Below are 11,621 nucleotides of genomic sequence, written 5' to 3'. Positions count from 1 at the left end.
TTGTCACATTAGCATAAGTATCGCTCAGCGCAACCTTCGTACCGCTCAACACTATATTTTGTGAAACAAATGGTGCTCAATACTGGTTACTACGCTCAGCGATGGATACATGATGGACAAGTCTTGCCTCTGTAATGTTGGTGCTCATTGGCAATGAGGTGGCACTCAATGCCAAATGATCCTCGTGATATCCTATTTTTGTTTTTCTTCTTGTTTATCTGGATTGGCAAATTCTTTGGTTTGAGACAAACATTTCCTATCAGTAAATTAGATACAAAAAATGAGTACTAACGGCATAATTAGATTAGTATAAGCCAAAATGTAATTATTTACAAAAGTTAAATAAAATTAAGGATTAGAAAGGTTAAAAATTATAAAAGAGTTGATTTTGTTGATAAAATATAATTAAGATAATGTTAAAAATTAACATTATCAGTTAATGTAAAAAATACATTCTTACAACTTGTGTATATGAAAAAGAAAAAGAGGTCTCAATCTAATCTAATGCTTTGAAATTAAAAATATAGGATTAGTTAGACTCGTTGTGAAATTAATTAGGAAATTTAAGTCCAATTCATTTTTAACATATACATTTACAAAAATATATTCGATTATGGCTATCAATAATTAATTATATTTTCTGGATATAAAATCAAAGAAAATATATTTCTAATATAAATGATTTTCATTTCATCACTTAAATTAACAATATATATAGATGAAACGACAATGCGATTATTCTTTTATAAAATAATTATCATTATATTTTTTTTCTTCTTTTAAACGAATCATATATATATATATTTATTTTTATTTTTCCTTTAATTCTTTTGTTTTTTTTTCTTTTTCACTTGTTTACTTTCATTACTGAATGAGAGAAAGGTTAACCATGGAATATAAGTTTTTATAATTTTCATTACTCAAATCAAAGTTTCCAAGATATTTCGAGTTGATACGACAAAAAGGAATTCCAACATAGTATCTTAAGATTTTAATACTAGATTTGCTTCATAGAAATTTTAAGGTAGTTTTTAATTATTTGATGTAGAAAGAAACTTATTTTGCAAAGCAATTGAATTTAGTTTCTAAATGAACGAGAGAGAAAATTTTAATACTGAAAAATATAAAGAGTTAGTTCAAACTACTATGAAACTTGACAAGGGTAGATTAATATTAAATCCACCAAACCAAGGACTTATAAAAAAAATACTAATGAGTTTTAGATGCTTTTTGAAATAAGAGAGACTTCACAGATGATAAATCTTTTATTATGTTGAAAAGGATTATGAGTTAGTTTAAACTATTAGAAAACTCGACAAAGATAAATTAATATTAAATCCACAAAAACAATGATATTTAAAAAGTACTTACATTGAAAAAAAAAATATGAATTAGTTCAAACTATTAAGCAACCTAATAATGATAGACAAATATTACATCTACTCAAATAAAGACTTTTAAATAATGAGTTCAATGCTCTTTTTTTTTTTTTTTTTATGAATATGAGAAGTTTGAGATATGATAAATATATGAATATGTTGAAAATTTTGATTATTAAGCAATTTGCTTCATGTTGTATGATATTTACCTTTCCTTAATTACTTCACCTTCAAATTTTTTTTTTTTTTTTTGGGAAGAAAATCATAAGAAATATTTTAAGTAATGTAATATTTTACATTTACGCATTTATTTATTTATTTATATAACAAGTATAATTGTGTATGCTACTTGTAATGTAATTTATTATTGTAGATTTTATGTGATCTTCCATATTTTATTTTAATAAAAAACTTATATAATGACAAGGATGCTTAACATAAGTCTATTTGAGAGGTTAAGATTCATTTTACTAATTTCTTCTACTATTGGTTAAACAAATTCATCATATGACGAGCAAAAACAATCACATAATGCCAAAAAAAATTCTCATTCAAGTAATATTGACCACCAGTAACATTGATTATAAATATTATAAAAAGACAATCTTATTCACGTTAGTCATGTAAACCTTGATTAAAAAAAAATTTAATCTACATTAGTGAAAAAATATTCTCAATAATGCCAGTACAAAAATTATTCCTTTCAATATGAACTATGTTTTTTTACTTGCCTCAGTGAAAGTAAAAAAAAAGAATCTAACTAATATTGATTAAAAAATAGTTTGGTCAGGGTTAAATAAGAAAACTCTTACATACTAATATCAATAAAATAGGAATCTTAACGAATGTTTACCAAAGAGTAACACTGTAAAAATATAAATTGGTCATCAATAACAACAAGAAAACTTGTTGATATCTAGGAATGAAAATTATAGATAACAATGACTAAAAAAATAACAATAATTTACAACGACAAAAAACTAACCTTGAAAGTATTGGTTAAAAGTAATTACAATATATTTTAAATTAAAATAAATATATGTCATCATCAATAGAAAAATGATACTTAGTTAACAATGTTTTACCTTTAACTAAATTAATATAATTTCACTTTCAGCTAAACTAACTATGTTTCAACCAAAATTGAAGTGACTAGAGGCAAGTCAATTTAACATGACACGGAAGAGAAAATTACAAAAAATGAACAACGAAAAGAATATAAAATTTTATAGTTATTATTTTCTTGGTAAAATTTCAAATAATCAATTTTTTTTATTAATTTTTAGAATTTTTAAATTTTTTTTATGTAAACCATATATTTTATCATAAAATTACGAATTCTGTATAAAGATATTTTGAATTTTCTATGAAGATACTTACTCCAAAAACGTATTTTATGATAAAATATTTTAAATATTTCATAATTTTATTACATTTAAAGATTTTAGTATCTCATTCCAAAAATAACACCGTCCATACGAATAGTATATTGTAGAAAAATATTAGTATACGTATACCACACTCACCTCACCAAACACCTGTTACGTCATTGGGATTTGGGATATCTTCAATTATATTTCCCTACGTCTGTCACTGATCTTTCTTACAATAGTATTTACGCATTGTCAATAAGGAAAATTTCGGAAAATAATAAGAAAGAATATTGTATGAATCTATCATCAGTGTCAGAACTACAGGATTGTTGAACACGTTTGCGTCAAAAAAATCCCGAAATTAATAAGAATAAATTGTTAGAAAAAAGGTAAACAGAAAGTCATTTTGGAAAATAGAGAGAGAGAGAGAAAGACAAATACAAGAGGTTGAAGTTGCAGAGACGCGTTTGTCTGAGAAAGAATTGGAAGGTTGCTAATGATGATGAGATATATATAAAAATTGTGGCGGTAGTGAAACAGAGAAGAAAGAGATAGCAATATCGAGTTGCAATGAGTACCGAAAAGATCCCTTCGCCAGCTTCTGCTTCTTCGTCTTCTTCGTCCACTACTTCCAGTAACTACGAGGTCAGCAAGGGATTCAATGGCCTCGACAAGGTTATTCTTCGCGATGCTCGTGGAAGCTCTGCCGAGGTTGTTTTCCTCCTTCTTCTTCCATGAATCTCTATATCTTCCACTGTTTCAGTAATGTCTGCAATTGTTTGTCTTCCTATGTGATTCGAAGCAGATACTGCTTGATCCGCTTCTTGATTTCACGATTTAGCTTGTATTCGTATCCACCTTTAGATTCTGAAGCTTTTTAGTTTTGTTAGTGTCGTTTTGGATTTGCCAAGTCGATTTTTGTCGCCATTGTCGGTTGGGGAGTGCTGATCTCTATAGCTTTTACTGGATCGCCAGCTTCTGCTTCTTCGTCTTCTTCTTCCACTACTTCCAGTAACTACGAGGTGAGCAAGGGATTCAATGGCCTCGACAAGGTTATTCTTCGCCATGCTCGTGGAAGCTCTGCCGAGGTTGCTTTCCTCCTACTTCTTCCATGCATCTCTATATCTTCCTATGTTTCAGTAATGTCTTTAATTGTTTGTCTTCCTATGTTATTCGAAGCCAGATACTGCTTGATCTGCTTCTCGATTTCACGATTTAGCTTGGATTCGTATTCACCTTAGATTCTGAAGCTTTTAAGTTTTGTTAGTGTCATTTTGGTTTTGCCACGTCGAGTTTTGTCCCCATTGTCGGTTGTAGAGTGCTGATCTCGTTAGCTTTTACTGGATCGAGATTTGTTGTCAACTGAAGGATTTTGATCTGAAAACACTATTCCTAAGCAGTTTGATTTACCTTGTAGGCTAATTTCCGGTGAAATTCTTCGAGTGCGTTTGGTGTTTGACTTTACCGTTTTTGCATCGGTTTTGAAGTAGCAAATCGCTTGTGCAGTTTGTGTGGTGGAGTTGGCTCTGATTAGGTTTCATTTCTGTCTGATTTTCAGGTGTACTTGTACGGTGGTCAAGTGACTTCTTGGAAGAATGACCAAGCCGAGGAATTGCTTTTTCTCAGCAGCAAGGTACAATGTGAAACATAATCGAATTAAGTTCTCAGTGTTTCTCAGTTGGCTGACGAGCGGGGAAACCTGATTAACTTGAGACCTCAATTAGGTTGTCAATATCAGTTCCCTCTGAAAACATTCATAGGTCAAATGCTAGATTTAACTGAACAATTCCATGGAAAGAAAATGGTTTAACTGAAGTATATTTTTCAATCTTAACGAGTCAGCTGTTTTGAGAATCACTTATTAATTTAATACTTATTCATTCTTGGTTTATATGTTGGAGTGGATCTCATACCTAAAGGATTTGTGTTCCTAGGTTGGCTTAAAATTCATATTTCCTGCCTTGTATTTTGCTTACGATTTCAAATATTAAATGTTGGACCATGATATTTTAACATCTTTTTAACAACAGATTATGTGTTACTATTTTATTGGTTCGTATATTTGAAATAAACCAATCATAAACTGTCACGTAAACGGTTATAAAAAAGTTGTCAAAAAAAGTTGTTAAAGATACATTTTTCTTAAATGTTTGGTACCTCTGATTTGTCACTCAATAACACTTAGTCTTGCCGCTCAAAATGGAGGTTTTTTGTCTGGGATAACTGGAGTTAGTGAAAATTATTTTAATATGCTCTAATCAATGTAATTATACTTTTGGAAAATTTTAAACTCCAGTTATGAGGTTCATAAGCGCTGATTCGTCTTGGTTTATTAACATGGTGCGTTTTTGCAGGCTATATTTAAGCCTCCAAAGGCAATTCGTGGAGGGATTCCACTATGTTTTCCTCAAGTATGTACTTCTAATGTTGATATTTCTGTTTTCCATAGTTGCTTTCATTGTGATGATGATATTGCTCTGGAAGGAAAATAGGTAGAAATTGGAGAAGGAAGAGGAGAGCAAAGCATGTGGTTGTGGGAAAGATTTGATATCTCATGTGATCAGAAACCTTATCTTAAATTATAATGTTGTGAAGATAAACCTTATCTTATATTTCTGTTAGAGCAATAAAAGCCTAGTATCATAACTCATGAAATTTCATTTCCAATTGAAGGATAAAATTATGCAAGGCCGCACAAAACTGAATTCTAGATTATGAAAAACTCTTATATTAGCCATAACCCGATGTGACCATGATGTTGGACACTTAAAGTGTTACAAGTTCGTAAGGATGTCAGATCAAAGATAGCAAAACTCGGGGAGGGGGAACTTTAAATGATGGTTATTTGCCCCAGCTGTATGATGTGGGTTTGAATCGGATGAGTTTTAGGACATATTCAAGCAGGTATTCCAACCAAACAATTTGCTTGTGATAAGATAATTTTTTAAAGCTGATTGCCAAGAAAATTGATCACGGCAAAGTGGAACTAAAATAAACCAAAAACACAGTAGAGTTTGAGATGGCAAAGGGAAGAAACCTAATCAGCCTTACATTTGATTGCATTGCACTACTAAGAAGTGATAAATTTTCAGCCAATAACCCACAAAATCCTTATGTCTTTTTTTATATATGGATACTAGTACACTGCAATTAATGCCCAAGCTAAATAACTGGTCTCTGAATAGACAGCAAGACAAAACAACATACACCAGTACCCCATGCAGCAAAATAGTTTTGATCTTGGACTGTTGGCATCAGTGGCATAATTAAAAGTGAGCCCAAACGGAAGAGATTCTTTGTTTGAGCCTTGTATATTTACTGCCCTCAATCACACATAATATGCAGGCGCAGATACTAATGAGAATAAGAAAATTATAAGTTGTTTTTAATGTCATTGCAATTTCTGAATTCCTCCTTCCCAAATGTTACTCTAATCAAATCCCAGGTTAGTTATACAAGTATATTGACTCTCTCTTTGTAGTTTTCAAACCTTGGTCCTCTTGATTCACATGGATTTGCTCGAAACCGGTTCTGGACCATTGATGATAACCCTCCACCATTTCCAACAAATACTTCGAGCAAAGCCTTTGTTGATTTGATTCTTAAACCCTCCGAGGACGACATCAAGATTTGGCCTCACAGGTATGGGTAGTAACAGTCAAAGCTTTTAGCCTCTATTTAGGTACATTCTCTTGGCAAATACTTTTTACTGTGTTTTATTTACTACTTGTTATTTCATTGTTTGAAATGTTCATATTATATTTCTTTCTAATATCATATACCATTCCTTTTGGATTAGTTTCGAGTTTCGTCTTAGAGTAGCTCTTGGACCCGGAGGAGAGCTAATGTTGACATCTCGAATCAGGAACACTAACAATGATGGGAAGCCATTTTCATTCACATTTGCTTATCATACATATTTCTCTGTATCAGACATAAGGCAAGTGCTTGAAAATTGAAACATGTTTTATCTCACACTTCAAAGTGAAATTTTGTATTATTGTGCATATCTTTAGTTATAAGTTGTCTCTTGCCAAATTTTGCTTGTAACTTTTGGATTTGGTTGAGTACCTAATCAAAGATCAACACATTTAACAAATGAGTATAACTGTGCAGTCTTATTGTATGGATTTAAGCTTGTTTTCCTGACTCAATTTGTGAAATCTATTGCTTGTTATGATTTGCAAATTGTTTTTCATCTGTTTGAGAACATGGAGTTGGCTTTTGGACTTATAAAGTCAACTGTGGGCTTTTGTATTTTGTATCTAAAGGTGCAAAATGAGGACTCAAATTTTCCTACTCTTCCAACAGAAATAGAGTTAACTGCAATCGTATTTTCTAGAGTTAAAATGGCATGCAGATTCTGTCACGTTATCCAGATACATTTTTAGATGCATGTCAGTAGATAAAATTTTCCTTTGATGTGGTGAAATATTCAGGTTTTGGTTAAATTAATATTTTTTTTTGTTTTCTTCATTTTATGTACCTATTTAACTCTTGTTTTTATATTTAACTAGTTTGTTTGCTTGTATTCAGTGAGGTGCGAGTGGAGGGGTTAGAGACGTTGGATTATCTTGACAACTTGCAGAAAAGGAAACGCTTTACTGAACAAGGGGATGCTTTAACATTTGAATCAGAAGTAAGATCACTACCCTTTCAACTTTGCTTTAGAACACACATGTAGTAACTATGCAGTAAGCAATGAAATATGTCATTTTCTGTAAAATGGAGCCTGTTATATAGAGTATCCGACCAATTTAATAGATCTTGAATTTTTTTTTCTTGTGACTCATTTCAAGTAAGGCGTAACGTAATAAGAACCAATGCCAAAAGAACACTTTCCATTTGATTGTTGCTTTTTCTTGTGACTCATTTCAAGTAAGGCGTAACGTAATAAGAACCAATCCCACTTTTTCTCTTTTTCTACCTTTCCTGTAGCACGGGTGGGTGGCAACTGCTAACATGTGTATACATTTTCGTATATTGGTGTAGATTTGACTACTGCACTTAGCCTTACATGAAGCATATCTGCACCAAAAAGTATAATAAAAAGGAAACATCCACGTAGTTTGTAATCGTTGTTCCCAATTTGTAGTGATACGTGACAACTGCCTGATGTTTGTTACCTGTCCTTATGTACTGGCTTTCACATGCTTTGGTGAGTTGAAACTGACACTTCACCCTTTCGTTGTATTATAGGTTGACAGGATATATCTCAGCACTCCTACAAAGATCGCAATTCTTGATCATGAGAAGAAGAGAACATTTGTATTACGTAAAGATGGTCTTCCTGATTCTGGTGAGCATTATCAAACTCACCATCTTGTTTACTTGATGTTACATTGATAATGTTTACTGGTGGCAGTGGGACTGTTTTATTCAAAGCTACTTAACTTAAGAGTAAAAAATTGCTCTTTGTAATTTAAGAATGCAATGAAATAGGGTTAAAAACCAATTTTCTCAGTAGAACATAACTTAAAGTTCTCACCTGTCTTAATTTTAATGTCTTTATTCTTCCTTTTAAATAAACCTTTTTCTTACCAGGTAGTAACATTCCATCCCCTATGTAAGAAACCTTCCGTAGTTGGTATATTAACGTTTGTGTTGCTTTTGAATTGAACAAGAATAATTTTCACTGTCCCTTGGTATAAAAATGTTGCTTTCTTCTCATTTATTTATGCAGTGGTGTGGAATCCTTGGGATAAGAAAGCAAAGTCTATGCCTGATTTCGGTGATGATGAGTATAAGCATATGCTTTGTGTAGAGGCTGCTGCTATTGAAAAGCCTATTACTTTGAAACCTGGCGAGGAATGGAAAGGAAGACTCGAACTTTCAACTGTTCCTTCTAGTTATCGTAGTGGACAGCTTGATCCCCGAAAAGTTATTCATGGAAGCTGAAAGGTCATTATTGCGTTTTATGTCCTGCACAGGTAATAAAATGCACGTTGACATTTTTTACTTTCCATCGTCAATTACAAAATGAATCTCATAATCACTTGTTACATTGTTCTCTTCTACCTTGAAATTCTGAATATATTAGAAAATAGAAAGGGCGGCACAGCACTGTGCTGCGTACATGGCTTCTACCAGGGTTTGAGGAGAAACAATTCTACATTTTTTTCATGTGAAATGATTCTTCCTATCCTTTTTTTTTTTGTCATGAAACTTACGGAGATTTAAGAAATAGAATTTTTATAGCTCATGTTTTCTTATTTATGTTGTGAATTCATTACTTATTTGTACATGATGGTGTCCTAATTTTTAACCTTAATGAATCAAATTCGGCTTTCATATATACCAAATTTGTTTCCTATGGTTGATAATTGACACCTGATTGATCAGATATAGAGAAACAGTGCAGAATCTGAAAATATACGTCTAACCACACAATCTCCAAAAAAAGACAGAACGTCCTCTGTATATGTAATTATTTTATCCAGGATGAAGAACAATCGCTCATTCACCCCATATCTAAACAACAATAAGAAATGCAATTAAAAGGAATAACAATATACTGACGCCCAATTCCAGCTGAGAAGTCCAGCAGTCATACCTGAATATGAATAAGAATAAGAAGGAAATTCTAGAGAAGATCAGAAGAACAGAGAGAATTTCATCAGCAAGAAAGTTCATACCAACATGCTTGCCCCCGTTATTCCACAACGTCTCATAAATAAGTGTTTCTCTTTCCAATTCTTTTGGTTCTCCTTAATCCGGTGGGAAAAGAATCTGTTGCCACGTGTTCTTCTGTTGTAACAAACTCTGGCTCCACATTTCTATTTTCTACCTCATCCCCTTGATATGTTATATATAGAATAGCCTCCTGTTAGTTATTTTTTTTGTCAGTTTGCTTAGGTTTCATACATATAACATTTCGATCCAGTACAAGGTTACACTGACTATTTAGAAAACACATCTGCAGGTGACTTGTTGCCATAGCGATGAACGACGAAAGGAAAGTTTCTCCGAGCAATTTTCCCCTTCTTGTTGGAAGAATGAACTCATGATTAGAGTTTTGCACAACATGTTTAACGGAAGACTAGTTCTGTCATAATTGACGTGTAAGTGGAAGAGTCCATAGTTGTTTATCGAAAACTAAAATTACAACCCCAATTTTAATAGATTTTCATGTTGGGTTGAATGGCCCAGACCAGTGAAATTACTTTTAATAGGGTCATTTTACAACGCTACAAGTTGAACTGTATGTCATACGTTGCCGCAATCTACATATTCAACTAATAAAGTAAGATGTTCATCAAATATAGAATTATCTTAATTATGTAATATATCATATCAACTTGTTTTTGTGTGCGTGCAACTTGTAGCAATGTAAACATTTCCTGTCATGTATATTATATAGGTTTGAGAAATGTGGTTCCTGTCATGTATATTATATAGGCTTATTTCATCAACGTTATATTTTGCTGCTGCTTTTTTTTTCAGATTTCTGTTATAGATGTATTTTGCCACCTCTGACCGTTCATTTTTGTTGGAGAGATGAGTTGATGTATCTGATAAAATAGACTTGATTGCAGTCAACGATCAAAGCACGAATTCTGCTTTTTGGGCATCAAATTGTTTTAAAGCTAATTTTGGAGGTAGATGACAGTAGTGATTAAACCAACCAAAAGTGATAACAAATTCCACCAATTAAGTGAAAGTGGTATGGTAGGAGGAACGGTGTGGGGGCAGAAAATCACTCAAACATGAGTTTATAAACTAAGTCACCTTAGTAACCTTCTAACCATTATTAATGCTAATAGTTTAAGGAGTAATTGATATTTAAAGAGTATTTATTTTAATTTTTTTCACCTCTATTTTTTTTCTTTTATTTTTAATTTTATCTTCACTTCTATTTTTCTTAGTTTAAAATTGTTTTTAAGTTTTGAATTTAGTTCTTTGTAATGAATATTGTTAGTTTTTTTTACTCATGTTACTAATAGTATGTCACATCGTTAATACACGTGTCAAGATTAGTAATGAATGTCAAAAATGAAATTGATCATATAATTAGAAAAAATAATGTTTAAAATGAAATTAAAATTAGGTTCAGTGTTGAAATAGAAATTGAGACCACCTGAGTTGTGCGATTTCTCTTTAATCAACTAAAAATGAAGAGTGTACTTGCTATCGTATTTCACAAAATCCAGATCTAGTCATTGAAGATTAACAACAAAAAGAAAAACTTTAATTTTTGGGCTTGGAATTAGGGTGAATTAGGGTTTAATGTTGAAAATAAAATTAAGAACAATTGATCTGTAAGATTTTTTTTTTTAATAAACGAAGAGTATGTAGATTTTCAAATGAGGTTCGATGTAGCTTAGCATCATATTGGAAATTCGAAAAGAATAAGAAACTGAGTTATATTGATGAAAAAATACATATTAAAAAAATCAATCCTGATTGATGATCATATTTCGAAACACTAGAAATAGTTAAAGAATTCAATATGGTGACGTTGTAGTTAAAAAAATTGATTTTGATCGATAATCATATTTTGAAGTATTATATATATATATATATATATATATATATATATATATATATGAGTGAATTGTTTATCACTTATATATATATGATAAAAGAAAATAGTATAATAATTAATACTTTATTATCATTGACGGAAATAATTTGACCATGAAAACTATTATGTCAAGACAACTAACTATAATGTGCCTAATAAGTTTAAGGGGTTGTAAGAAAACTTTTTTCTACTTATTTAATAATTTTGTTTTATTTTGCAATAAACCTTTTTAGTATATTTTCATTCTATTATATCACGATAAAATAAATTTAACGTGAATGTAATATAATAATTTTTTTTTAGATTCTTATTGCATTTGGATTTCTTTTACCTTTTTAATATAAT

The 11,621-nt window shown here is 31.2% G+C and overlaps 1 protein-coding gene across 3 annotated transcripts; it reads left to right on the top strand.

Annotated features, from left to right (window-relative positions):
• The first annotated feature begins 3,055 nt into the window (after positions 1–3,055).
• Positions 3,056–10,122, top strand: LOC106768436 (putative glucose-6-phosphate 1-epimerase). Of its 3 annotated transcripts, none has more exons than XM_022783900.1 (10): positions 3,056–3,463; positions 3,643–3,840; positions 4,311–4,385; positions 5,107–5,163; positions 6,234–6,394; positions 6,552–6,692; positions 7,289–7,391; positions 7,952–8,051; positions 8,436–8,682; positions 9,660–10,122. In XM_022783900.1, the coding sequence occupies exons 1-9, from the start codon at positions 3,323–3,325 to the stop codon at positions 8,648–8,650; spliced, it is 1,191 nt and encodes a 396-aa protein (XP_022639621.1). In that variant the 5' UTR covers positions 3,056–3,322; the 3' UTR covers positions 8,651–8,682; positions 9,660–10,122. The 3 variants fall into 3 exon arrangements, with proteins under 3 accessions (XP_022639621.1, XP_014509089.1, XP_014509088.1); XM_014653602.2 differs by having other exon boundaries at positions 3,058–3,463; positions 9,675–10,122; XM_014653603.2 differs by lacking the exon at positions 3,643–3,840 and having other exon boundaries at positions 9,675–10,122.
• The last annotated feature ends 1,499 nt before the right edge of the window (positions 10,123–11,621 follow it).

The sequence above is a fragment of the Vigna radiata genome, chromosome 7, assembly GCF_000741045.1.
Source record: "Vigna radiata var. radiata cultivar VC1973A chromosome 7, Vradiata_ver6, whole genome shotgun sequence".
NCBI classification, from domain to species: domain Eukaryota; kingdom Viridiplantae; phylum Streptophyta; class Magnoliopsida; order Fabales; family Fabaceae; genus Vigna; species Vigna radiata.
Note: the sequence above shows the minus strand (reverse complement) of the source record. Positions and strands in the feature narration are given on the sequence as shown.

Coding starts and splice junctions, on each gene's coding strand:
- LOC106768436 (XM_022783900.1), top strand. CDS start 3,323: ATGAGTACCGAAAAGATCCCTTCGCCAGCTTCTGCTTCTTCGTCTTCT. Junction 5,164..6,233: donor TTCCACTATGTTTTCCTCAA/GTATGTACTTCT, acceptor CTCTCTTTGTAG/TTTTCAAACCTTGGTCCTCT. Junction 7,392..7,951: donor CTTTAACATTTGAATCAGAA/GTAAGATCACTA, acceptor GTTGTATTATAG/GTTGACAGGATATATCTCAG.